Consider the following 27,935-nt stretch of genomic DNA (forward strand, 5'->3'; position numbering starts at 1 on the left):
AGGTTTGATCCCACTCAGCATCCCATATGGTCCCCTGAGCCCTGCCAGGAATAACCCCTGTGCCATTGTTCTTGGCTTTTTGGTGGGACCCCAAAAGCCAACAACAACAACAAAAGGGTGGACGCTGGTCCTGCCCTCCAGTCTGGCTGGGGGTGTTCACAGTGAGTCTCCGCTTTATGAGACTCTGCCCTGGGCCTTCTTAGTGCTCCTTCCCAAGGGATGAGGAATCATGGATTTCCCTTGGAGCCAGACCCTTCCCGTCAGACCATGCTCTTAATAGGCAGGCCTGCAGAATGTTCCACCCAAACCACCCCAGACCCTCAGCAATGGACTCCGGGGTAGCCAGAGAGCAGCAGGCAGGGTAGGGGTGCAGTTTGCACCTGTGGACTGTCGCAGGTGGGCCTGAGCCTTGCCTGGGCCCCTGGCTGGCTCTGGGGGCCGGATGAGAAGGGGCAGGCTGGGAGCAGCCCCGGTGCGTGGCTTGAGGCACATGTGGGCTTGACAGGGGCGACATTTAAGTGAGACCCTGACCCCCAGGCTACGAGGAAAGTGGGTGTGTCAGAGAAACAGTTTATTGATCGTGGCTTCACCGCTATCTTAAATATGTAGGCGGAGGATGACACGAGGCCTCCACTGTACTCTCCCTGCCACCCCCCTGCACCAGCCCCTGCCTGGCCCACGGGAGTTGTGAGAAACAGAAGAGAAAATCCAAGCACAAGGCTTGGCCTGGCCCAGACACAATAAATACTCGGATAGCTGAGCAGTGGGCAGGGGTCTGGGGCGCAGGAGTGAGGTGGTCTGTGTTCCAGGGGAGAGGGGCTCATGTGACCCTGTCCCCTCTCCACGCAAGCCTCTCCCAGTTGCCTGGGGGCCAGGGAGGGAGAGGGGCTGGGGCTCTGCTGGGTCTATGATCTCCCAAAGGACACTGCTCAGCTTCCTCTTGACGGTCAGGGACTCCGCACAGGGCCCAGCTGAACTTCTTTGGCTTTACCCATAAACCCACACTAGGCTTGGGAGGGGTGGGGAAGGGGAGTGTTGGCTGAAAGGACTGAACCCACTCTCCTGGGGAGCTGTGTTCTGGGGCAATAGGAACTCGGGCTGGGGGTACAGGTGATGCCCCAGACCCTGAACAGACCACGGCTCAAAGCCTCAGGCCTCTCCACCGTACAACGGGCATATTGGTAGACAGGGAGCATAGAAGTGGGGGCTAGAGGGAGCAAGGTGAGGAACTCGGAAGAGCCCCTGCACAGCACAAGTCGGGGTTCAGGCCCGCAGAGGGTGGGACCCCCATATCCAGCGAGTGGGGGGTGAGGTTTATCCCTGGGACAGGGCTCAGCCCTGTCTCGGAGGCAGGGAAGTTGTCTGTGGCAACGTGATCACGCACAGTATCCACGTGGGTGTCCATCAGGTGGAGCCCGGCACCCCACAGCTCTTCCCGAACTCCAGGCAAACGCCTCTCACCGCACGCGCGTGTTCTCGCACGCGCCCAGCAGGTGGCGCTGCCGTAAAGACCATTCCTCCGTGGATCTCCCAGCAAGGGAGGGAAAATCAAATCTCACATTTTGCAAACTGCCCCTGCAGGGATGAGGAGGGGTATCCCCAGAACCCCGAGGGCCGCGGAAGGCTCACGGCCGGGCGCCGGCGCGGGCCTGAGTTCAAACCCGCGCGCCCCGTGCCCGGCGCCGCAGCGCCCGCCGCCGCCGCCGCAGGGGAGCAGGTGCAGGCGCAGATGCGCCGGGGTCAGTGTGGCCGGAAGATGTCGGAGCACTGCTGCAGGATGAGCTCCACCACCTGGTTCTGGAACACCATGGTCATGGGCATGCTGCTCTCCTCCGTCTCGGGCCTCAGCAGCGTGGGCCCGAACACGATGGCCACGCTCTGCACCGACATGCGGTTCTTCTCGCCGTGTTCGATCACCCTGCGGGGGGTGCGGGGCGGGATCAGAGCCCGATCTGGGGGGTCCTGATCGCGCGCCCTCCTCTTCCCCCCCCCCCACTCTCACCTGCACAGGTGCTGGAAGAGCAGCCGCAGTGTGTCGTGGTTGGGGGCGGGCAGAGAGCGCACCAGGTCCCGCACACAGCGGCTGCGCTGAGCCTGGTCCTGGAGCTCTGCGGAAAAGAGCGAGAAGGTCCATCAGCCCGGGATGGTCCACGGGCTGACACCGGGTGGTGTGTGTGTGGGGGCAGCTCCACCCCTCCCTAGGCCGCCCAGCCTTGCCCCTGCCCGCTCCACCCCCTCGGCTGACCACCTCACCCCTCCGCAGCTCACCTCTGTTCCTTCGCCTCAACCCTGCCCGCTCCGCCCTTCCACTGACCACCCCCGCAGCCCTGGGCTTCTGCTGCCCTGCCCCGCCCCACCCGTCTCTGCCCACGCGGCCGCCCCTGCCCGCTCACTGATGGCCGCGATGAACTGGCGAAAGTGGGAGAAGGGGAAGAGCGGCTCGGGCAGCTCCCGGAAGAAGAGCTTCAGGGCCCCGGTGATAACGTGGACGTCCTCCCAGCGCCCGTCGTCCAGGTCCAGACGCTCATCTACGGCAGTGGGGAGGCGGGGGTCAGCACCCCTTCCTGCCGCTGGGAGGCATGAGGGCAGGGGAGGTGGGGGACCTCACCGTGGTCCACCTTATAGCGCAACTTCTGGATGGTAGCCAGGTTCCCGCTGATGCGGTACAGGCCGTCCATGTCCAAACCTGGGGGAGGGAGGCACGACCCCTGCTGACGCCTGCGGAGGGGCCTCCCCCATTCCTGGGCCCTCCCAGGGGTCCTGCTTCCCCGCCCTGCCAGGTGGGGCTCTGTCCCCCTCGCCTCTCCCTGGGGTCCTGGTGGGGCCTTCCACGGGGCACCCGAATGCCCACCCCGGGCCTCCACGGTGCGGATGCACTGCTGCACGAAGCGCGGCACGGGGCTCTTCTCGCGCTCACACAGCTCGGCCAGAGAGCAGCCGAACACCTGGTCTGGGGGAGAGGAGGGTCAGCGGCGGCCGCACCACGTCCGGCGCCCCGCGCCCCGCAGCCGAGCCCCCGGGCACCGTACCCGCGCCCCGCGCCCTCCCTGACCCTTCCCGTACCCGCGCCCGCCCGGCCCCTCTCCGCACCCCACACCCCGCGCCCACACGGCCCCTCTCCGCGCCCCGCACCCGGAGTCCTGCGCCCGCCCAGTCCCTCTCCACGCCCCACGCCCCGCGCCCCCCACCCAGTCCCTCTCCCTCTCCTACCTTTGATGTAGCCCTTCTCCCGGAGCGCCTGCAGCGTGGGCCGCCTCTGCAGGAATTTGCGCAGCTTGAGCCGCACCCGGTTCAGGTCGCTCTCCAGACCCCCCGGGCCCAGGGTCAGGCCGGCTGCCCCAGGGAAATACACGCGAAGTTATTGGGCGGTATGGGAAGGGCAGGGCTGCACCCACCCCGGTTCCCAGACGCCCCCGCGCCCCGCCCACACCTGCGCCGGTCTGCTGCTGCTCCTCTCGCTCCCGCCAGCTCCCCAGGTGCTCGCTGGACCCGAAGTCCACCGCTGGGCTGCTCTCCCTGTCTTCCTCCAGCGGGAGGTCTGCGGACTGCAGAAACGGGGCCTCAGAGAGGCAGAGCCTGTGGCCCCGTAGCAGGCTTTACAGATGGGGTATGCGACCCCAAGTGCCCTCCCGGACACCCTCCCAACCGGGAGCTTTCTCTTCCTTGGTTCATGTCTTTCACCTGTCCTGGGGAACCTCAGAGAGTTTTCCTTCTGGGCCCAGAAGGAAATACACAGGAAATACCTGGTATACACAGGTGCGCCAGCATCTCCTCCTTGGATCTAGAGTCCTACCTTTATTAATGTGGCCAGTTACTGGCAGCCACTGTGGGGTCTCAGGAAAGTAGGGTCAAAAAGCCCCTATTTTCAGGGGAACAGCTGTCACAGGGGGTGGTGGGGGGGTGGAGTGAAGGGTGTTGGGGGGGGTGGGGCTGTTCATTTCTATTGAGCAGTAGCTTTAAAATACTATTTTCTAGTTTCACCCTGTCCTTCAGGCTTGAGGCTGTTTCCGGGCTATCTAGCTTTTGCTTGCTCCCCTGAAACAGGACAGTCCTCTAGAGAAGCCCCAGTAGCACCAGAGGGGGCTGACCCTGGAGGCCGCGTTTTCAGAGAAGGGTCACTGTGGCACTCCGGAGGCTAGGGGAGGTGCCACCGACAAGGACCCCTGCCTTGCACAACTGCTAGCCATTGAGACCCGCAACCCCCAACCCCCTTCACCTACCAGCTCCTGGATGCCCTGGGTGATAGCCTTGTGCCAGGTGCTGATGATGGCCTCTGAGTCATGCTGGATCAGGTACTCTGAGCCGTCTCGACTCCGCAGCTAGAGAGACACAAGGAGCAGCATCACCCACGGGTGGTGGTGGGGAATCACTCCCATCCCCCCCACTACACTGCAGAACTGAGGGTGCCCCCCACCCTGCCCCACCAAATACTCTGCCTCTTTAAAGTCTTCCTGTGGAGGCCAGAGCGATAGCACAGTGGAAAGGCAGGTGCTTTGCTACAAGACCAACCTGGGTTTGACCCTTAGCACCCCTGAGCCCTGCCAGAGCAATTCCTGAGTGCAGATCCAGGACTAAGCCCTGAGCATCGCCAGGGGTGGCAAAAATAAAGGGGGGGGGGGCGGTGGAGAAGAAAAGACTCCCTGTGATCTGTACTAAGGACCAACAGGCTCGGCAGGTTTCCAGAAGCTTCCTTGTGGACACACAGTGAGCAAGCCTGTGGGATGGGCTGCAAGGATGCCAGTGAGCCAAGCCCTGGGACCCGTGCCCTGGCCGTGCTTTCCCCACTCCCCCTTCCCTGAGCCACAGGGTCAGGCCTGTTCCCTGGAGCACTGGCCAGCAAAACCCTCCATGAAAGAGCTCGTCAGGGCAGCAAAGGAAGCAGAGTCTGGCCGAACCCAGAGAAAACAAGTGCCCCCTCACACACTGAGGGCCTGGGAGCACTGTGCCCTCCCAAGCCAGGAAAGGCATCCTCGGGAAGCCTAGGGCAGGAGTCTGAGGGAGGACTCGGGGGCCGAAGCAGTTGCTTGGCAGGCACACGGCCTTGAGTTCTATCCCCATGCCCCCGCTCCCCCCCCCCCCCCCCCCCCCCCCCCGCGAGCATCACAACCGGCAACTGCAACCAAGGGAGAGGCGGGCGGAGAGGAAGAGCCTAAAGGCTACCAGAAGCAAATGGGAAAGTGCTGGGGTCCAAGTTTGCCTTGCGTGTGTGTCTGAGGCCCCGAGTTCTAGTCCTGGCACTGCCAAGAGAGACAAAAACAAACAAAGGGGCCAGAGGGCTAGTCCAGCAGGTTAAGCGATTGGCTTCAATCCTCAGCACCCCATAGGGTTCCCTGAGCCCTGCCAGGAGTGATCCCTGAGCTCAGAGTCGGAGTAAGAACTTAGCACTGTCAGCTATGGCTCCAAAAGAAACGAAAAGAAAAAAGATTTATCCAAGGGGAAATTTTCTCTCTCTTTTTGACAATTCGGAGTGCAAACACTACCTCACTCTGCTCGAGCAAGAATTCTACCCCCAAGGAGAACAGGTCCTTGTCCCCCACACCACCCTCAAATTCAAAATTGAATCAGTTCCTCCTTGTCAGTTTCTCACAGAAGGCAAGGCCATGGCTATTCCGCCACCAAACGGTAATTTCAGAAAATGTTCCTGCTAGAGGGGGCGGGGGCGGGGGTGGGGGGCGCATGGCATCAGATGTACCGTGGGAAAGTGGTGCTGTTAGAACCCCATGGAAAGGATGTCCTTCCGGGTCAGGGCAGGAACCTGCCTGGCACCGATGATTGCCCCTGCATGGGGGTAAATGCACTATCCCCTGCCAACCCCAGAGAAAGTTCCAGAATTCTTTTCAAGAGGCTCCAGACCTACTGATCAGAGTCAGGAGCTAAAACTGGTGTCCTGTCCCCCTCATCCATTAGGGAGGCAAATGAAACTGGGAGGATCCCGAAAACACAGGCACTGAAGCTCTCTGAAGAACAGCTATGCTGGCTGAGCCCCCCGAAACCCAAGCACTGAGCTCCCTGTGGGACAGCTATGCTGGCTGAGCAGCTGTCAGCTGGGGCACCCTCATGTGTCCCCTGGCGCAGCCCACAGGGTCCCTTGTGAAACCAGTGCTCAGAGTTCTTCTGGGGCACTGACCTCCTGCCTCTCAGCGCCCTGTTCACGGAAGTGAACACAGAAACTTCTCCAGCTTTGATCCCCCTCCAAACCTGGGAAGGTGGCTTTTGTTCTGATTCACTCCGCGGAGAGATGTGTAACCCACTGCCCTGCCCCCAACCTGGCTGTCAGGATCGGATCTCTAAAGCTCTACGGGAGCCCTCAGCCCGTGGTGCCTGCATGTGTGTGAGTATGTGAACAAAAATGTGAGTGTGCAAGAATGTGTGTGTGTGAGTCCCTATGTGTAGTGTGGGTCATGTGTGTGTATATACAGATGTGTATGAATGCCTGTGTGTGAGTGCATGTGTGTGTTACTGTGAGTGTGTGCCTGTGTGTACCTGAGTGTGTGAGTGCCTGTGTGTGCGTGAGTGCCGGTGAGTGTGTGAGAGTGCTTCTGTGTGTAAGTCTGAGTGCCTCTGTGTGTGTCTCTGTGTGTATATGTGTATGAGGCCTCTGTGTGTGTCTCTGTGTGTGTATGTGAGTGTGTGAGGCTTTGGCGTGTGAGTGCTTCTGTGTGTATTGTGAGCACCTCTGTGTGTCCCTATGAGTGTATGAGGCCTCTATGTGCCTCTGTGTGTACGTGAGTGTGAGTGCCTCTCTGTGTGTGCATGTGCATGAGTGTCTGTGTGTATGTGTTTGTGTGTGTTTGCATGCACACTCACTCCTGGCAGTGATCCTCCCGGCAATGTAGGCCTGATGCTTCAGAGCTTGAGCTGCAGTGGGGTGTTCAGGGACCACCAGCGCTATACCTAGGGGTGCTTGGGGCTTTGAGGTACCAGGGATCAATCTCAAGACTTCACATAGACAAGGCACGTGTTTTATAGCTTCAACCATCTCCCTGGCCCTTGGAGCTGATTTTCCCCCCTGCAACAACAACCTGAACCCTGGCCATCATCTGCGCCCCCTTTCCCTCCACCTTGCCCCCTTCTCTGACTTGTTCTGCCTGGCTTTATTTCTCTAGTGGATTTTAGCCACTCACCCTGTTTTTTTTTTCTTTTGGGGGTGTCTCCCCCAAGTAGTGCTCAGGAGGCCCAGGGACCCCTCCCAGGCGCTCCCTGAAGGTGGGAGGGTAAGAGCTGCTCAGACCCTGGGTGCTCGGGTCTCCAGAGATGTTTGGGGCACCATGTGGTGCTTGGGAGGTGAGCACCTCAGCCCCAGCCCCTCTCAGCTTTTGAGAACTGAGGTGGGGGGGAGGTTGGAGAGACAGGTGGGCAGTGGAGGGTGCGGTTCTGGGCGGAGTGAAACCAGCTCCTCCTGGCTTCTCCCTGCCCAGCCCACTCCCTGGGGAGCCCCTGAGTGAGGCCCCGCCCCATGGTGCCAAAAGGCCTAGAAGATTCTCCCCAGGGCAGTTGGCTATGTGGCTGTCCCTTGAGGACTGGAGATTTTGTCCCCCCAGAGATCCCCATTCCTCACCTTTATCCTGGTGACCTCCTGCACTGAGAGGTATGGATGGTGATGCTGGGTATGGTCCCCAGGGCAGGGTGGCCTCGGCTCTGGCCCTGCATTTCATCCCCCCCTTACTCTAGGCCTGCCCTGGACTGTTGCTTCTCCATTCCCCCATCACACACACACACACACACACACACACACACACACACACACACTCACCTCCAACACGTTCTTCTTGCTGGACTTGTCTTTGGGGGCCCAGGAGAGGGAGGCCCCCTTCAGCTCCACTGTGTACTCGGGGGTGGAGATCTTGGAGGGCTGCCTCTGGGGGAGGGGGAAAGCAGAGGTCCTCAGCTTAGGCAGGCCTATCCCACTGCCAGGGATGACGGGGGCAAACAAACAAGCAAGCAAACAAAGGGGACATGCTCCACAAAGGAGGTCAGGAAGGCCCACGCAGGCCCAGCCCCCTCTAACCACTCCCACGATGGGAGGCCAGAAGCAGGAGCTTCAAGAATCCAGAGATCCAGGTATTTCTTTTTTTAAATTTTGTTTAGTACTTCCTGCCCACTCCACCCACACCTACAGTGGTGCTGGAGGCCACCAGGGCTGCCCCTGGTGGCGCTTGGGGTTCCCCTTGGGGCGGGGATTGAACCCAAAGTTCCGCGTACAGAGGCTGACTTGGGTCCTTGGAGGCACCCCACAGCAAACCAGGTTCCTCTAACCACCCTGCAGAGAGGCTGACTGTGGGCTGGGTCTTCTGCTGCCTGGGCCCCAGGAGAGGCAAGAGAAAAGGTCAAAGACCTCCTCCATTCAGGCTGGAGCGTCAACTAGGGGCTGGAGGTGATGGTCATCATCATGCTGTCATCCCCACCTCCCTACCCCAGTGACCTGCTGTCCAGGTGAAGCCCCACAGGAGTCAGGTGCAGAAAGGCGCACAGAATCCCGCCCCCATCCCCTCACCCCAGCTGCCCCAGGCTCCCAGGCCTCACCAGGCCACCTGCTGTGGAGCTCTTGGAGTCTTTGAAGAAAGTCAGGACGCCGCCCTCCAGGACGGTCCAGGAGGCGCTCCAGTGCTTCTTCCTAGTGGGCAGGAAGCATGGTACACGCTGGCATGCTGGCACGCTGCCCTGGGCCAAGGCACCCGGACAGCCCACAGCAAGCAGCAGCTGAGAGCAGGACAAAGCTCAAGGGGCTGAGTGTGTGCATAGCCTCCAGGGCTCTCCCCCCCACCCCCACTGGCATGCAGCTGGGAGCATCCCCCAGGACACCCCCAGCCATGGAGGAGCAACTCGGTTCCAGTATGTAGAGCCCAGGTAACACTGACAAGGCACTCTGGTGTCTCATGTCTCACAGGGCCCCTGGGAGAGCTGGCCAGCTCAGAGGACATACTCAGGGCTGCAGGGATAGGACAGCGGGTAGGACGCTTGTTTGCCTTGCATGCAGCTAACCTGAGTTCAATCCCCTGAACCCCACCAGGAGTGATCCCTGAGCACAGAGCCAGGAGTGAGCCCTGAGCACCGCTGGGTGTGGCCCCAAACAAAAAAAACAAAAACCAAACCAAAGGGGACATGCCAAATGAAGGACAGGAAGGCCCACACAGGCCCCGTCCCCTCTGCCCTGGTCCTGGGACAGGCCCTCACCGGAGCCGCTTGCCCTTGTCCACTGTCTTGGTGCGATGGAGAACACCTGCCTTGTCCAGGGTCTTGATCTGAGAGCGAGAAGGGAAAAGTGGGGGCAGTGAAGGCCTGCTTCGCGGAGGGCAGACGCTCGACCCTCCGTCAGCCAGTAGCTCCTGGAGGTAGGGCACAAGGTGCTCCCGGAGGTAGGGCACAAGGTGCCCCTTCTCGCTGTGTTGCTGTGGCTGGAGAAGGCAGGTTTCCCACCCCCACCCTCTCCCCAGCCAGGATGACCCAGACACCAACAACCTTCAGGCTGAACAGACAGTTCACTGGCTCAACACGTGCGGGAGGCCCAGGCTTGGTCCTGGGCACCATAGTCAGGTTCCCTGAGCATAGCGGGAAGCCACTCCAGGCACCGAGAGCTGGGGGTAGCCTCCGAGTGTGATCCCAAAACAGAAACTCAGAACATTCAGCCTCGGTGGCCCACCCAGTCCCAGCCTCGAGGATCTCCAGGAACCATCCCCCCCCCGCCCCCGACTCCTTCTGTGGGGCTCTGCCAGGCCCACTTCCCCCTGCCTCACCTTCTCCTTGGGAGGCGTGGGCTCGGCAGGGCTCTCACTGTCCAGGCTGGATTTGAGGGTGTATCGAGGGGCAGGGATAGGGACCTGAGGAGAAAGCCCCATCATACAGGACAACCCCTGTCATATAAAATGCTCCTCCAGCCCCACTCTCTCCCATTCCTGGTTCTTTTTGGGTCACACCCAGCGATGTACAGAGGTTACTCCTGGCTCATGCACTCAGGACTCAGGAATTACTCCTGGCGGTGCTTGGGGGACTATATGGGATGCTGGGAATCAAACCCAGGTTGGCCGCGTGCAAGGCAAACGCCCTACCTGCTGTGCTATTGCTCCAGTCCCCCCATCCCTGGTTCTTACCTGAGGCAGCTCCCAGCGGACAGAGGAATCACTTCGGCTATAGAAGTAAGGCTTTCCGTGGTCCTCTAATCTCACCCACTGTAGGAGGCAGATGATCAGGGTCCCAGCCAGCTCAGAGGGGAAGGACAAGGCCCCTCCAACCAGACCCCAACTTAACTCCAAGGGGATTGGAGAAGCTGGCTCGGAGCTCCCCCCGGGGTACCCAGTTGAGAGAATTTGAGGAACCTACGGCTGACCCTAACTCATCCTGCCTGTGTCTCAGGCTCCTCCCACTGGGGCTCAGAGACAGAGACAAGATCCAGAGTGCGAGCAGAGAGGGGAGGGCTCTTGCCTGGCATGTGGCTGACCCGGGTTTGATCCCCAGCACCACATAGGGACCCCAGCCCTGCCAAGAGTGGCTTGCTCAGCCGGCGGAAGGTCAGCTCGGGGAGCCGCTGCCCTGGCGAGTGTGGTGGGCGAGCACCCGCCCCGGGCAGCGCACTCAGATGGGCCTCAGGCACTGCCAGGAGCCATTCCCGTGCCAGAAGCAGGAATAACCTGAGCATTGCTGGGCTGGAGAGATAGCCCAGCGGGTAGGGTGTTTGCCTTGCACACGGCCTACCCAGGTTCGATTCCTCTGGCCCTCTCAGAGAGCCCAGCAAGCTACCGAGAGTATCTTGCCTGCACGACAGAGCCTGGCAAGCTCCCTGTGACATATTCGATATGCCAAACACAGTAACAAGAAGTCTCACAATGGAGATGTTATTGGGCCCGCTTGAGCAAATTGATGAACAACGGGAGGACAGTGCTACAGTGCTACGGGGGAGAAGGGTTGGAGAGTAGTCCCATGGCACCCTGCCACTGGCACTGCCTACCTGCTCTAGGCTGAAGTCGTTGGTGTAGACCATCTCTCCATTGGTGTCTGTGTGGCAAGACCAGCCAGGGGGGGCAGCCGAGGGAGAGTTGGGGCTGGGCTCACTGAAGGAGCCCACTGGCGAATAGTCCTCCTCAGGGTAACTGACCAGCATCTCCGGGTAGTCAGTCTCAGGGGTGGGGGGCTGCAGAGAGCAGAGGAGGAGTCAGAGGCTCTGAACAATTACAGAGGGAGCAGAGTGATAGCACAGAGGGGAGGGCATTTGCCTTGTGAATATCTGACCTGGTTCCATCCACCACACCACATATGGTCCCCGAAGACCTGCCAGGAGTGATCCCTGAGCACAGAGCCAGGAGTAAGCGCTGAATACACTGGGTGTGGTCCAAACACACACACACACACATACACACACTTCTGACCCCACCCCATTGTTTAGGCTACGCCCCTTCACACTCATTTCTAAGGACCTGTGATGAACAGGAGGCAGGGACAGGGAAGTCATGTCCATTTCTAAAAATACAGGTCCCTCAACCTCATTTCTTAGAATTGTGGGAGCCAAGAGGCTGGGTCAGAGGTGCTCAGAGATAGCCCCTGCTCAGCATTGGACCAGCCTCTGCCCCTCACCCTCTGGTTACTAGGGAGCTGTGGGCAGTCAGAAGCAAGGCCAGGGGCCCAGTCCACCTGTCAGCCAGCCAGCTCTCACCCTCTGGTTGGGGAGGAGGATGGTGTTTCTGTTAAGCCCCGCCCACCTGCCAGTCACTCCTTTGGTGGGTGGGGTCTGCGTTAAGCCCCACCCACCTGTCAGTTAGCTCTCACCTCTGGTTGGTGGGGGCCCTGCTTTCAATTCCACTCTGTCAGCCAAGCACTCACCCTCGGGTTAGGGTAGGCTGGTGGGGATGGGTGGGGGCAAGTCTGAACTAAGCTCCAACTAAGCTCAGGAGACTCACCTGTCGGTCCTTCCTACCTACTGGGCACCACCCTTGGGTTGGGGGCGGAGACTACGTAGTCCCGCCCACCTGTTGCGTTCCACTTTCACCTCTGGTTCAGGAGTCCTTGTAGCCCCACCCACCCATGGGGGTCCCACCTATTGGTTGGGGCAGGCCTCGTAGCCCCGCCCACTCGGCGGCTCCGTCCTAATATCTTGTGGGAGGAGGCGGAGTTCTGTGACTCCGCCCTTGCCCTCTCATTGGGGGACCCTGTAGCCCCGCCCACTCGCCGGCCCCCGCCCTCACAGTCTCTGGGCGGGAGCGTTGTCTGTGGCTCCGTCCTTGCTCTCCCATTGGGGGCGTTCTGTGTAGCCCCGCCCCCACACCAGTCCCGCCCTTGCCCTCCCATTGAGGGCCCTTGTAGCCCCGCCCACCCTCCGGGCCCCGCCCTCACCCTCTGGTCCCTGGGGCTGCCCGGGCTCAGGCCCGGTTGCATCTCCAGTTCTTCTGGCTGGTCCGTAGCTTCGTGCTCGGGTTCGTCCTCCCAGGCCGTCTCGCCCGTTAGCTGATTGTAGAAGAACACCCGTTGACTCTCCTCATCCCAGTACTGACCCCACTCGGTATTGAGGCTCTCGTGACTGCCCACCGAGGCAGGGGAGGTGGCAGGGCTGGCGGCGCCCTCCGCAGCCTCGAAGGGCGACTCCCAGGTGGTTACGCCCGTGTGTGGGTTGTAGTAGTAGGGGCGCCCAGTGTCCGCGTCCGTGTGCGTCTCCCACACTGGGCCTGGCGGCGGGGCTGGGTCTGGCTCTGGGGCGGGCTCCGGGGCCGGGACGGGCGACGTGGCTGGAGGCTGCCGCTGGATGTTGGCGTACACGGGCTCCGCGTTATCCACCTGCGGGAGGAGGGAGCGAGTGGACATGACGTTCAGGACAGCCCTGAGCCAGGGTCCAACCTGCTACCCGGCACTGGCCTCGGCCCTCAGCGCCCTCCGCACGCACTGGAAATTGTATATAGAAAGAGAGACCGAGGAGGGGTTCTGGAAAGCTCTTTGTAAAGTACAGAGTGCCCCAGAAGCATGGGGGTAGTGGCATGAATTATTTATTAGTGATAATGAAATGGTGATAACCGAGTTCTCCCATCCGTGCACTCCCAGTGGTGAATCAAAGGTGGGGCAGGAACAGAGAAGCAGTGGGATTGACCCTTCAGATGCACAACCGGGTCCGCAGGGACAGCCCACACTTGGAGCCCGAGAACTCTGGGGCCGGGCCACTCCGGATGGAACACAGGTCATGCAGCCCGTGTGGCTCATGGACCTCTGATTCAGTTCCAGAGTCCGAGAGGAAAGATCTGACAGGCTGGGAGTAAGGAGGGGTACAGGACCAGAGCCCCTCCCCGCTGCAAGGAAAGAACTGTGGGTGGGTGGGGCGCGTGAGAGCGCCTGGCAGCTCTGGCTACCCCAAGGGCGAAGTCTAAGCGCTTAGCTAGCGCAGGCACACCTGGCTTCCACCTTCCTTCTGCCACTCCCCAGCTTTGCTACTTCAGGTAGCAAAGGGCCTGGCTGGAGGCCCCACCCTCTCAGCTGCGCCTCTCGCCTCTCACCCAGGCAGGCGGCCCAGGCCCTGCCCCACCTCTGGCTCACCAGGCTGACTCCTACTCCTCTAGGACTCAGCTCAGGTGTCAAGTTCCAGAGTTTTCCAGAGATTTCTCCCAGGTACACACCACACCCAGCCCAGTGCTCTCAATTCAGGGGAAGCAAGTGGGGGTGGGGACTGAGAACTATGCCCTGGGACCCCAGGTCGCGGGAAGGCCAGGGCAGAGTTTAATCCTGTGTTCCCAGAATACCTGTGTGTGCTACAAAGGGACGTAAATGCTGGCTTCCAGCAGGTCAAGGGCAGGGTTCCCGCTTGGGGTTTGCAGAAATCCTCCCCCGCCCCCTCCCCACACAATAGTGGAGGCTATTTTACCTCTCCCTGCTGCACCCTAAGGTTGCATTTGGTTTCATTTAGGTTTTCCTCTTTGTTTCTGAGTCTTGTCTTTTTTTTGCACACTAAACCTTGCTTGCAGTCACAAAGGTCCCTTTGTGGCCAGAGCAGCTTCACTCGACTGTAAACTCCGGGGAGGTCCTGCTCACCACAGCTCAGGGGAGGGCCCCAAGCAGGTGACTAGGAAATAGTCCTTGTCCCAAAGAGAGTGAGCGCCAGCCCTGTGCCAGCCCTGTGCCACAGGCAGGGGCCGGTCCCTCCCGTTGCCCAGGTACGAGTGTGGGGTGGGGGCGGGGAGATGAGGCATGGAGGAGGAAGTGCTGTGTTGTCCCAAGGCTAGCCCCCCCACCCCCCCCCCGTGTGCTGGGAGAATGGGGTCCAGCAGCCCTCCCGCCCCTCACCCCCAAAAACTCCTGTGAGGCCAAGCAGAGCCCCCACTTCTCCTTCCTCTCCACCACTAACCGCCCTCCTGTACTAACCTGGATCCCAGACATGAGAGACATGGACGTCCCCAAACACACCAGCCCATGGGCTCCCTGTGTCCCCAAACCTCACTCCTCTCCGTGCCCAGCTGCCGGCCGCATGGGTCACGCACTCACCGCCTGTCACTAGTGAGACCCCGTGGTGTGTGCTCTTTTTGAGAGTATGAAATGTTCAAGTGACCCTGGGACTACCCCCAGCCCCACTCCCCTGGGCAGATGAGCCTAAACCACTGCAGACATGAGGCACATACCAGTGCTAGCCACTGGGGCGAGCCTGGTGTAACTGGGGTGACCTCCAGAGAAGGGGACAGGAAGCACCTCCTGGCTGCACTCACAGTGCAGGGACTGGGGGTCTGTCCCAGGGCTGAGGAAGGCAGCTCTTTGGGGGAGGGGGTGTCTGCCCAGGGGCTCCCTGCTGGGAGGTGGGTGCAGGGGAGCGGGCAGGAAGGAGCTGGGTGTCAGGGTGCCAGGCCCTGCATGAGGAGGGCGGGTCAGTATCCCCCTGGGGCTCCGGAGCACAGAACCCCACAGTTCGGGCTGCCCACCCCCCGAAACACACAGTCAGCTTCAGGGGGTGAGAAAGGGCCTCCAGGTCAGGGGTCTGTGACCCTTTGAACTCTGGGGCTCTCGGTGCTCTCCCACCCGGAGCTAAGATGAGGGGTTTTTCTCTCCGTGGCCTTCCAGGGAGATAGATGGAGGTAGCGCCTGCCTGGCTCACCCCAACTCTGGGAGCCCAGACAAGACCCAAGATACAGCCCAGTGGGGGCCTGACCAGGACACCCAGACCACAGCTGTGCTGGCCACCAGGGGACCCCACACAGGAAAAGAGGAAGTGGTCTCCTCACCTCAGGAGCTACGGGGGGCCCCAACCCTCCCCCCTAGACCTAGCTGCTCAGTCCCTCCCAAGGTCTCCTCCAGCGTCCAGTGCCCCCCTATGCCCGTGAGCAGGAGGCCTGCAGCTCTGCCCCCTGCAAATGTGGTCTCTCCTCATCCCTGAGCCGCGGACTTCCATGGGCAGGGCCTGGGAGAAGGGAAGTGGGAAGGAGGGAGGTGTCCCCAGCATCCAGGACACTCTCTGCTCCGAACCCAGCCTAGCCAGAGAGTAGAGGTGTAAAGGCCACCGGTGACTCTGACTCCATGGGGGCCCCCTGCCAGCCCCATCACGCCCCCCTGCCAGCCCCGTTGCAGCCGAGCCTGGACCCAGACGCCAGGGACCCCTACCTCTCCCCGCAGAGCCCGGCTCTGCCTCCTGGTCAGCCTGGCAATCATGTCCACCGTCGGGGTCCCTAGGCGGGTCTGGGGGAGGGCGCTGGGGGCAGGCACCCGGCTGGCAGAGGGCAACAGGGAAACAAGAAGTTGCCTGAGATGGCGGGAGGCTGAGTCTCAGCCCATTTCCTGCCGGCTGCGGAAGTGCCGTCTGTGAGAAAGACGCGAAAGGTGGGGGTCGGGCAGGGTGGAGGAACCCGAGGGGGCGCTGCTTCCACATGTGAGGCACTCGGATCACCTGCAGGTCCATGTCCAGGCCTGTATCAACTACAGAGCAGGGTCCGAGGAGCCCGCGGGGGCTGGGGGCGGGGCAGATGGGTGAGGGGGTGTGGGGGCTGCTGGGCACGGGGGCCTGGGAACTGGCATCAACAGGCCTTGAGTGGTCCTCAGCTTGCCCGAGGCCCCGGGGATGGGCTGGGAAAGAGGAACCTTGGGGGAAGGGTCCAGAGAGGAAGGGAACACACTGGAACTTCGCTGGGCACCATATCACCCGTGTGCCTGACCACCTGGGTTGGCCTTTGCCCGCTGCAGTTAGCAGGTGTGTATGCCGGAAGAGAGGGACTCAAAACAAGACCCCCAGAACCTCCCGGGACCCTCTTCCCAGGCGTCTATGAAGACAGACTGGGCAGGAAGCCTTAGCCAGTGGAGACGGCGAAGACTCCCCTGACCCCTCAGAAGTGCTTCCTCCGGCCCCAGTGCCAGGAAGCACCACCAGCCCCAACGCTCCCCTGCAGTGGCTGCCAGCGTCCAGGTCAGCTCCCCTGGCTTCGGCCAGTGCTCCTGCCCCCCGCCCTGGCTCTGCTTTTGTCCCCCAGGCTTCTCCCCAGCCCACTGTGAGCTCTGGAATGATGGGCATTTCCAGAGGTCTGGATCCTGTGCCTGCTCAGTCCTCAAAGGCTCCAGAGTCCCCCAACCCCCATCCTGGGCTCCAGGACCCCCAGGGAGATGAATTCCCTGAAAAGACTGGACAGAGTCTGCATGCTTGCCACACACCACACTGCCTCCACCCTGAGGGCAAGAACTTGTGCCACACACACACACACACACACACACACACACAACCCATGTGTGTGCAACATACACGTGCATGTACACACATATGCATGTACACACACACTCGTACACACATGAGAGAGGAGGTAAGGAGAGGGGAGAGAGGTAGAAGGCGGAGTTGTGGGTGCAGAGACCACAGCAGAGGTGGCCACTGACCTTCCACCCCCGCTCCTCTTCTGCTGGAGTGGGTCTCTCTACTCAGCCTTAGGCTCCGGGGACAGGCTCTGGAGAATTCCCCCTGCCTTGGAGGAGGCCATGACCACAGTGGCCCCAATGGGCTCTGGCCTGGTGGGGACCCACTGTGGTACCAGGGGCAGGAGGAGGCCCTGCATCCCCCTTAACCTCAGCCCTTCTCTTCCGGACCCACTGGGCAGGGTTAGGCTGTGAAGAGCCGCACTGGGGCGGGGAGCGGGAACTCAGATGCTGCTGGGTTCTGTCCTGTCCCTGTTCTAGGCGCCCAGCTTGGGGATGAGGGTGAGGATACACTGTGACACTCTCCTTCAGGCTGAGATACATAGAACCGGGAACTTTCCCTGGGGGGGGGGCGGGTCCCTCCCTGCCACTCTGCCAGGACAGAGTCTGGCCCTGCCCAGTACCTGCCACTCACCCTGGGCATGCACCAGCCATGAGGGGGTTGGGAGGGCTGGGGGACAGGTCTTCAAACCTCAGATTTCTGGGGAGACCAGTCTGAGTCTGAGTAACAGGGTTGGGCTGGGGCTGGTCACCAGTGAAAAGAGTGCCAGGGTATGAGTGTGTGTGTGTGTGTGTGTGTGTCTGTGTGTGTGTGAGTGTGCATATGTGTGAGAGTGTGTATGTGTGTGGGAGGGTGTGTGTGTGGGAGTGTGTATGTGTGTATATGGGGGTGGCGTGGGGGCCTTGGGTCTGGGGCAGAAACTTCCTTTGATTAAAAGAGGGAAGCGTGGGCCAAGGGTCAGACTGGATTCTGGGCAGACTCTGCTTCCCCCTGGGCATCTCCTGAATGGGGAGCTGGGGCAGGCCCAGCCCAGGGGGCTGGTCTCTGAGACAGTGCCCGCCCGCATGCCTGCCCGCAGACACTGGTTCCCACGTGGCTGTGGGGAAGAGGGCAGGGCTGCACTTCTGCTTTTCTGGCTCTGGGTTTCAACCCAGCACTTCGGGATGGACCAACTCCTGGCCACCTGTGTGGTGAGAGTGGCTTAGCCACACACACACACACACACACACACACACACACACACACACACACACTCACACTCACTTGCCTGCCCCTGTATGCTGAGTCAGCCTGGCAGCCTGGAGGCTGTCCAGGGGTCACTGGACATGGCCTGCCAGGGAACCTGCCAAGCCTGAAGTGAGGCAACTGCCCGGTGTGGGGAGTGGGCCCTCAAATGCAGTAGCAGCCCTCCCATCATTCCTCTCCACACCCTCTTCCTCCAGTGTGGGGTATGGGGTCTTCCTGTCCAAACCAGCCTCCTGAGCCTGGGCCTGGGGGGACCTCACAGACTTCCACTAGCTTAGCAGAGGCCCGGTCTCCCTGCCTCCAAAGGTGGCCACCTCTCTGGCATGTCAACCCATTCAAGGTCTGCTCACAGAAAAGGTGCTTCCTTATACCTCTTCCTCTTCAGAGTCTTGCTTTTGTTTCGGGGTCGTGTCCGGCTAGGCTCAGGGCTTACTCCTGACCCTGCACTCAGAGATCACTGCTGGTGGGCTTGGGGGACCAGGCGTGGTGCTGGGGATTGAGCCATTGTCTGCATGCAAGGCGAGTGCCCTGCCCACCACACTATCTCTAGCCCTTTTTCAATGCCTCCTGGGGACCTGTGCAGTGCCCACGATGGCACTCAGGCCACCACCTGCCAGGCATGCGCTCCAGATCTTTGGCACAACTTCCTTGCCACTGAGCCACATTCCTCCCCCACATCCTCTGCCACCACACCTGTGGCAGAGCCGACTTCTTGAAGGCACAGGTGTGACCCCCTGTCTGGCATCCGCTCACCAGATGCCCCGTGCACTCTTCAAGGGTCTCCCCAATTCTTTTTGTTTTGGCTTTTTGGGTCACACTTGGTGATGCACAGGGGTTATTCCTGGCTCTGCACTCAGGGGAGTGCTCAGGGGACGGTATGGAATGCTGGGAATCGAACCCGGTTTGGCCTTGTGCAAGGCAAACTCCCTACCCTCTGTGCTACCGCTCCAGCCCCTCTCCCCAATTCTTTGATGACAAATTCACCCCATGTGAAGCTTGATGCTTCTTCTCCAGGCTTTGGTCCTTCCATGCAGCTCATCCCTAAACTTCCACCCTGGGGGACCCTTTCTCTGACTCTCCTGGGCCTCTTAGGGCCGCAGCCCACACCCTCCACCTGTCCGCCTGCATTTCTCATCTTTGCTTCTCACTACTGACCTGGGTAAGCTCCACAGGCTCCGTCAGTGGCCACCCCACAACCATTCTCTGGGCCACCAACATGGCTGCCCCTGGGGCATCCCTGGTACCACCCCAAAGGCGGATCCCACTCCAAGCCTCCGCATCCCCCATCACTCCTGTTGCTCAAGCAGAAATCTGGGCTCATCCTCTTTTGTTAGGATGTGGGGGGCACATGCAGCATGCTCAGAGGCTACACCCGGCCTGGTGCTCAGGGGTCATTCCTGGCACTGCTGGGGATGGAACTTGGGGTACCCGCATGTGAAGCTGGTGCTCTGGCCCTTTCAGCTTCTCCTCGGCCCTGAACCTTGATTCCTGCTGCCCAAGATCGTCTGTCCTGCATGAAGCCTGCAGAAAGCAGGTAGCACGAAGGGAAGAGGGAGGCAGCCCGCCAGTGCACAAAAGCCAGCAGGCAGAACCACAAGGGACAGTCCACAGGACCATGGGGCTGGGCTCGAAACCACACCCTTCCAGGGGGCAGAAGGAACAGGAAGAGCTGCCAAGAGGGATGCCAGAGACAAAGCAGTGCTCACTCCTGGTTCAACTGGCTGGGAGAGGCTTGCTCCAGGATGAGACAAGGACAAGGTGGAGAGCCGGACTCTGGTCTGTCTCTTAGATGGATTAAGGAATCGGCCTTAGGACCCAGGCCAGGGCTCAAGTGGCAGAGGCTATAGGTGCTGCTCATACAGGCACCAGTCCCGCCAGCCCCCCGACAGGGAGTAGGCCCAGGCACACCTGGGTGTGGCCCCTCCAGATTCAACTTTAAAAAAGGAATAAGGTGGGGCTGGAGTGATAGTACAGCAGGTAGGGCATTTGCCTTGCACATGGCTGACCCAGGTTCGATCCCTGGCATCCCATATGGTCCCCTGAGCACCGGCAGGAGTAATTCCTAAGTGCAGAGCCAGGACTAACCCCTGTGAATCGCTGGGTATGACCCAAAAAGAAGAAAAAGAAGGTGCTGGAGCAATAGTACACTCCAAATAGGGCGCCTGCCTTGCATGCAGCTGACCGGGGTTCAGTCCTCGGCATCCCATATGGTCCCCCAGGCATTGTCAGGAGTAACCCCTGAGCTTCGCAGTTACTTCAAATTTTTGAAATTTGGATTTCAATATCCAAAAAAGAAAAAAGGAATGAGTGTTAATTTTGTTAGAAGTAATTCTGGCTTTGTGACTATGGAAAAGAACAGCATTTTAAATATATATATTTTTTCTTTTTGGGTTATACCCAATGATGCTCAGAGGTTACTCCTGGCTCTACACTCAGGAATTACTCCTGTTGGTGCTTAGGGGACCATATGGGATGCCGGGGATTGAACCGAGGTCGGCCATGTGCAAGGCAAACGCCCTACCCGCTGTACTATTACTCAGAACAGCATTTTAAAGAAATGCTGAAATTTCTAGGAGTGAAAGCTGAAGTCCAAACTGATCATTACTCTTAAAGGAAAAGAACAAACAATGATGGCAAATGATGATTATCACATTGAAGTAAAAGGAAAAATTATATTCGTCTTAATATTTGTGTGTGTATGTATGTTCGGGGCTGGAGCAATAGCATAGCGGTAGGGCGTTTGCCTTGCACGCAGCCAACATGGCCGACCTGAGTTCGATTCCTCCGCCCCTCTCGGAGAGCCCGGCAAGCTACCGAGAGTATCTCACCCGCACGGCAGAGCCTGGCAAGCTACCCGTGGTGTATTCGATATGCCAGACACAGTAACAACAAAGTCTCCAATGGAGACATTACTGGGCCCGCTGGAGCAAATCGATGAACAACGGGAGGACAGTGACAGTGACAGTATGTATGTTTGGAAATTTTTCTAAGAAAAAGCAAGGGGCCCAGAGCAATAGCGCAGGGATTTAGAAAGTCTCCCTATTGGTGATGAGTTTGAATCCCCGGTATTCCACAAGTGCCCAGCGCCATTCTGGCAATTACGTGAACTCCCCTAAGCGATTTCTGCCCACACGGCTGTCAGGTATGTGTGAGCACCACACAAAGGACTGTAACCCTTGGTGAGCCCTACAGGTTAAATAAAAGGTATCAGGGGTGTCCCTTGACCAACTCCCCAACAGACGGAGCACAAGCCTGGGTGAGTACCACATGCTGAGTCTGCACCCAGTGACCAACACAGCAGAAAGTGAACGAGCCAGGCCTGTGTACATGGCCCCTGCGGCATCATGGTGGCCAAAGCCAAAAAAAAAAAAAAGTGTAAACAGGATGTGCCGTAGTGACATGCCCTGCCCATGAGGCCCTAGTTTCGGTCCCTGGAGCCACAAACACACACACACACACACACACACACACACACAGATAAAAATAAACAAGATGGGACCGGAGAGATAGCATAGCAGGAAGGCGCTTGCCTTCATGTGGCTAACCCAGGTATGGTCCCCATATGGTCCCCTGAGCATCACAAGAAGAGATCCTTGAACACAGAGCCAGGAGTAAGCCCTGAGCACCGCTGAGTGTGGTAGAAACACCAACGTAAGCTACAGTAAAAGAAACAAGAGTGGTCAGAGAGTACAGCAGGTAGGGTGCTTGCCTAGCATGCAGTCGACCTGGGTTCAATCCCCAACACCATATCTGGTTCCCTGAGTACAGCTGGGAGTGATCCCTGAGCATCGAGCCAGAAGTAAACCCTTAGCACTGCCAGATGTGGCCCAAAGACCAAAAACACAGTAAACAATAAATAAATAAATAAATAAATAAACGAGAAAAAACCAAACAGACCTTGTATGTTGCCTGGACCTTGGTGTAAAATCCCAGTTGATAGCATATATATGTATTATACATGTTTGTGTAAAGTCTACAAGTCAGGGGACTAGATTGATTACCCAGCAAGCAAGAGGCTGAAGGATAGAATCACGCCTTGACTAAGAACATCCAAAGCACTCCTTGGAAGATTTAAATAAAGCTAAAAAGAGAAGAAGCCGAAGGGGCTGCTTCAGGGTTCAGTGTGCCAGAGAGGCGGGCGCTCCTGACGAGCTTCCCACAGGGCCAGTCCGAGCTGGCAGGTGAGGAAAGGCAAAGACACCATCACGGCCCAGCCCTAGAGGCCCCACGCACTGGACAGGCCCCCTGGGCTCCAGAGCGGGCAGCTGGAAGGGGCACGGCCTGGTGGGCAGGTGCGTGTGCTCAGGATCACCGGGGAGGGGAGAAGTCACTGGTGGAAAGGGGTGTAGCGGGGCGACAGGTGGACTCCAGGAGAAGAGGTGAAGGGCATCAACAGTGGTCCCTGGAGAGGATGGGACCTCCACAGCAAACCCCTCAGTTCCAGGTGAGCTGAGTCACAGAGCGGGCAGAGAGCACAGTGTGTGGGAGACACAAATGGAACCCACTCAAGTTTCAAAACATGATGTTGTATATGCTTTCTGTTTGCTTTTAGTTTGAGGTCACACCCGGTGGTGCTCAGGGATTAGTCCTGGCTCTGCATACAGGAATCACTCCTGGTGGTGCTTAGGGGATCCTATGGGATGCCAGGGATTGAACTGGTTCAGTCACGTACAAGGCAATTGCCCTCCCGCTGTACTATTGCCACTCCGGACCCAATTTCATCTATACTTTTCCAGAAGTCACAATGGCTGGAAATGAGAGAGAGAGAGAGAGAGAGAAAGAGAGAGAGAGAGAGAGAGAGGCAAGGAAAGAGAAAGAGGCGCTGTCGTCCTAGAAAGGCTTGAGAAGCACTGAACAGGGGGGCCGGGGATGGGCTCAAAGGGCTGAAACACCTGCCTTGCACACAGGAGCCCCGGCTGAGAGTCCAGCACCACATGGGGCCCGGTGCTCCCCGCCCCCCCCCCACAGGGGACCCCTCCCCTCAAAAGAAAAAAAGCACAAAACCAAGGCCAGCATGTGGGCCTGTGGCAGAGCATGCCCCTGAGTCCATGTCCAGCAAAAATGCAACCAAGTGAGTAACTACATAAAAGCAAAGGACTGGGGGGGAGAAAGAGCCAGTATTAGGAGGCCATGTAATGACACTCATTTCACCACCTTCTGAGAGGGCAGCCCTGATCTGACCCCTTCACCCCACCCCACGCTGCCCTCGACAGAGAACACAGAGGCCCTCGCCCGACCAGCAGAGCTTAAAAGGGAAACTCTGAGTGGGAGATTTAGTAAACCACTGGCAGAATCAGAGCAGGAGCCGGAAGGAGGAGAAGTTACAAAGGAAGCGTGAGCCGCGGGATCAGGAAACTGGACGGACCCCCGTAAATAGCACACACAGATCTCTGCGGGCTGAGAACGGGAAAACCATTTCCCTGACCACAAAGAAAACCAAAATAACATGGGAAAGTGGATATTTTGCCACTTGCGGAAGAAAAAAAAAGCTTTTCTAAGTAAGATATGAAACAGGCACCAGATTAACCCAATAATGAGCTGAAACCTAAAAAAGTGATGTGGATGAGAAAAGAAAGTCTCGGGATGCCCCAGAGGCTCACCTGGAACCTGCCTTCTCCTGGACTTCCCTCTCCTCCTGGGGGGCTCCTCCACATGCCCACCACAGCCACCTGCAGAAACCCAGAAACCCATGGGTCAGCTTGCCAGCCTCTCCTGGCCGACAGGGCTGCAGAGGGCCTGGCGGTTCCTGTGGGCAGGGCCTGAAAGGTATAGACTTCCGGGACCAGCACTGCCGAAGGGACCCAAACACTCAGTCCTCGGATGGGAACCTCCCAGGGTCAGACCCAAGAGCCTCCAGCTGGCAAGACAAACTCTCTGCTGCAGCACCCACCCCTTCCCCATTGTCTAAATGGGGTTGGTCGGAAGCAGCTTGCAAAGCAGGGCTGGTGTGGTGCTGTGCAAAGCTGAGCCAGGCCCTCCCCCACAAAGCCCTCACCTTCCCTCGGCTTCCTCTCTGGGGGGTCCAAGTCAGCCGGGTGCTGGGGTGACTCGGAGACCCAAACACGGACCTCTGGGATCTCAGCTGCAGACCCACGGGATGAAGGAGGATAGCCAGAGGCACCGGTGTGAGGACCCTTACTCAATCTGGAAAGGCTCTGGAATTTTCGCAAGAACCCTGAGCCCAGAGCCCCTAGTTGGGGCCCCCAGCGGTGCTGGTGCTTTCACTCCCAGCTCCCAGGTGCCCCCACTCTCCAACCTGGAGCCCACACCCAGTTCTGATCCCAGGCTGCCCCTCCTCTCACCCCTAGGACCTGCCCTGAGCGAACCACCACAGCTCGCCCCACCCTCCTCCCTCCAACTTTCACTCTGATCCACAAGACAAGCAGCGCAGACCCAGGAAGGCAGAGAAAACAGGTCTAGAGCCAGGCTCTGGACGGAAGTGGGGAGGCCCTGGGTGGAGGGAGCCAGAGACGGAGGGAGGGGAGCCTCCCTGCTCCCAGGGGGTGGCGTAAGGAGGGACCCAGCAACCTGCTGCTTCCCACATCAGGCCAGAGGGATGGCAGGGCTGGGTGAGTCCTGAGGGCAAGGTCGGTGCTGGGTTGAGGCACCCCCAGCCTGCCTCAGGGCACTAGTTTCCTGCTCCCACCAGCTCCCTTTCCATAAGGTTCCATGGGCCCTGGTGGGGGTTGGGGCTCTGCCTCTCTCCTGGTCATGCCAGTCGCTGGGCTGCCCTTGGAGTTTGTCCCAAGAAGTAGGGGTGGGAGGTAAGAGGTGACCACAGGTGGGGAAGGGGAAGTGAGGTGAAGGGAATGAGGGGGACAGGGCCTGGGCCTTCCCTCCAGTCCCAGCCTTCCAGGCCAAGGGGCACTCACAGCTGCAGGGGGGATGTCCTGCCGGGTCCTGTCCAGCCCTGTCCAGATGAGTGGCGGGCACGCAGGTGCCCACATACCAGACTGCCAGGGGGCTCCTCCCCTGGCCAAAGTCCCGCGGAGGCGGGGCCAGTGCAGAGTTATCCCGTCTGTCCCACCTCCCTTCCAGGCCCTGGGGTGGGCGGTGACTGGTGACCGCACCCTGGAATCCCCTGAGAGCCCAGCCAGGGGGGTGGATCCGCCTGCCAGGAGTGTGAGAGGCCCGGTCCTAGGAAGGGGGTGTGAGAGCCGGGTCACGCCCCGCCCTCCAGAGGCCCAGCCCCGCTGGCCGCCGGAACTGGAACATGGTAGCCTGGAGACGCCACCTGGTCACTGCCATCTCCTGGCTGCGTGACCTTTGGGTGGCCCGAAAAGCCCCCTGGGCCCCCGGTTAGCACCCACCCACGCCTGCTGCTGGGAGGTACGCTGGGTCGCGGCTGCAAAGGGGCATGCTCAGAAGCAACTGCAGGACCCGGCGCGGGCAAGGCAGGTCAGGTGCCTCAGGGCCCTGCGGACCAACCCCCCACCCCCAATCCCCCCTTCCACCGGGCCTGGAGAGCACCAGCCACCAAGTGCCAGAGGACGGCGGCATCACCCAGTTCTGCTCATAGGAGCTCTAGTTCCATTCACGGCACCGCATGGTTTTCGGGTGCCTGGAGCGGCCCCAGGGCCCAGAGCTAGGAGTTACTCGCGAGCACCTCCCACGCAGGCGGCTGGCGGGGCGGGGGGGCCGGGGGCCTCTCTCTTCCAGACTGTTTCCTGCCCTGCCACCACCTCCTTTTTTGCTTGTCCACTGCTCCATGGACCGACACATCCCCTGGCTTTAGCTCACATTTCTGTCACCCACTGCCCGAGTTTCCCTCCACCCAAGATGTTCCCCCCCCCCGCACCTTCTGGCAGAGGACGCTGCATCCCAGGAGCCTGGCCAGGAAAAGAGGGGCGCCAGGCACAGATCCCCAAACCTGGGTCCTGGTCCCCACCCGTTCCGGGTGTGTTCTTCATCCTGGCCACCAGGGGGCGAGCTGCCCCCCGCAGAAACCCGGGTGCCTCGCAGACCCAGAGGTGGAAAAAAAAAGGCCCGCGGGCACCTTGCGGGCCGCGGAGGAGTCCCGCGCCACCCTCACCTGTCCACGGCCGCAACTCCCTAGTCCGTAGGCTTAGTCTGCGTTTTACGGGAGATCTTGGACAGAGGCGTGGGGTGCAACAGCTGACACCGGAGTGGAGATTATGGAACCTCAGTTCCGTGGGCAGACCTGGACCCGGCGGCGTGGACGTACCCCTGAACTCGCAAGTCACTGACCGTGATTAGGAAGGGCACGAGCGGAGGGCAGCAGACCTCACAGGCTTCAGAGGTCCCGCACAACACTCCCCTAAAGGCTAACTGGAGACCCGAGACAGGCAGACCCCGAGAGTAATCACCAGGGGTCACAGGGCTGACTGCAGGCGTCGGCCGGGCTTCTTTGATGCCAGACCCAGGTTCCAGCACACAGAGTTCTGCCAGAAAAGGCCCGAACTGGGGTCCGACAGACAGCACAGCCTTGCACGCGGCCCACTACAGGGTTGGATCCCATATGGTCCCCCAGCCCGCCAGGAGTGATTCCTGAGTGCAGAGCCAGGAGTAACCCCCGATTACAGCCGGGTGAAGCCCCAAAAACCAAAAGAAAAGAGTAAAGGTAAAAAGGTAAAGGCCCTCCCGTTGATCGTCGATTTGCTCAAGCGGGCCCAGTAACGTCTCCATTGGAGACTTTGTTGTTACTGTGTCTGGCATATCGAATACTCTCGGTAAAAGAAAGAAAAGCTCCGAACTTCTCAATGCCAGGGGTGCCTGCAGTATTCCGAGGATGCAAGTATTTTTAAAACACGCTCTATTCCCAGTTTCACAAATTAACATCACTAGGTTCTAAAGGCGGGCGGGGGGAGGGGGACCCTCGCTGTAACTGGACTTTTTTTCTGAAACAAAAAACCATTTAAGATAAAAAAGGAAAGAGAGAAAAGGAAAGAAAAAAAGGAACCGAAAGGTTGGGAGCAAGACAAAAGGGAAATGGCTCGGACTTCCACATTCCTGAGGGCCCCGCGGCGCCCGTGAGAAAGGCGAAGCAGCCGTCGGGGGCGCGTCCGCGCTCCTATTTCGCAGCAACGCGCGGCGGATAGTTGGGATTCGCGAGCAAAGGCGGCGCGCGCACGCGTTCGAGGGGTCCCAGGGTGCCGCAGGGCTGCGGCCGGCGCCGCGTGCTCAAGCCAGTTTGCATTTCTGCAGCAGAACAGTTCCTCCGAGAGAGAGCAACGAGCCCGGTCGACGACCCGGCGTCGGGTCCATAGAAGATTGCCAGCACTGGGCTCCGGGGGGCGCTGGCGTTGCGGCAGCGCGCAGATTACTCGTGCGCCCGCGATGCGCGGAGGGTGAGAGGGCGAGGCTGGGTGTGTGAAGGCGCCTGTCCAGCGCCAGTCCCGCCCCGCGACCCCGCGGGGAGCCGAGCGGGTCTCCCCGCGCCCCACCTCCGAGCGCGCGCGGACGTACCTGCTTGGCGCGCTCGTCCGGCGGCGGCTCGCACACATCCTGGATGGCCTCGTAGACGTTTTCCGAGTCGCTGCGCGCCAGCGGCCGCGGGCACACCCAGGAGCCCGCCACGCTGCAGGCTTTGAAGCTGCCGGTGCTCCCGAGCAGGCCGGCGGGGGGCGCGGCGCCCGCGCGCGCCAGGTCGTCCAGGGACTGCGCGGGCCGCACAGGCGCTGCGGGCCGCGTGTACAGGCAGGCGGGCAGGCCGGGCGCCAGGCTGCCGCGCTGGAGCCGCGACGGGACGCACAGGGAGCCCGCTCGGCCCCGGGGCTCGGCCGGCGCGCTCACGAAGCGGTAGTCGTAGGCGAGCGGCTCGGGGACCGCGGGGCTCGGGTGGGGCACTGCGGGCAGCGGGGTGGGCGCGGGGTCGCCGAGCGCGGGCAGCTCGCGCACATACCGCGCGGGCAGGTAGAAGGGGCGGCCGCCCGGTTCGCGCCGCACGTGCCACCAGTGCTCGGTGCTGCGGCGCAGCAGGCGGTAGCGCTCGTTGGGCTGGATGGCCACCCGGCGCCCATCCTTGCCCGTGTACTCGAACGGGTGCTCCACCAGCACGTACACGTCCCCCTCGACGTCGGCTGCCATCGCGGCCGCGACGTGTCTC

General features: G+C 60.1%; 1 protein-coding gene across 3 annotated transcripts; it reads right to left on the minus strand.

Moving 5' to 3' along the window:
• Positions 1–1,653: 1,653 nt before the first annotated feature.
• ARHGAP27 (Rho GTPase activating protein 27) lies at positions 1,654–27,935 on the minus strand. Of its 3 annotated transcripts, XM_056127096.1 has the most exons (17): positions 27,296–27,935; positions 12,514–12,759; positions 12,322–12,432; positions 10,943–11,125; positions 10,089–10,166; positions 9,735–9,818; positions 9,175–9,242; positions 8,524–8,614; positions 7,754–7,858; positions 4,221–4,319; positions 3,431–3,560; positions 3,211–3,333; positions 2,852–2,950; positions 2,609–2,686; positions 2,394–2,528; positions 2,003–2,108; positions 1,654–1,918 (listed from the first exon to the last, which is right to left on the minus strand). In XM_056127096.1, the coding sequence occupies exons 1-17, from the start codon at positions 27,914–27,916 to the stop codon at positions 1,741–1,743; spliced, it is 2,535 nt and encodes an 844-aa protein (XP_055983071.1). In that variant the 5' UTR covers positions 27,917–27,935; the 3' UTR covers positions 1,654–1,740. The 3 variants fall into 3 exon arrangements, with proteins under 3 accessions (XP_055983071.1, XP_055983068.1, XP_055983069.1); XM_056127093.1 differs by having other exon boundaries at positions 12,322–12,759; XM_056127094.1 differs by having other exon boundaries at positions 1,655–1,918; positions 3,431–3,545; positions 12,322–12,759.

Source organism: Sorex fumeus, unplaced genomic scaffold (assembly GCF_029834395.1).
Source record: "Sorex fumeus unplaced genomic scaffold, SorFum_2.1 ptg000063l, whole genome shotgun sequence".
NCBI classification, from domain to species: Eukaryota; Metazoa; Chordata; class Mammalia; order Eulipotyphla; family Soricidae; genus Sorex; species Sorex fumeus.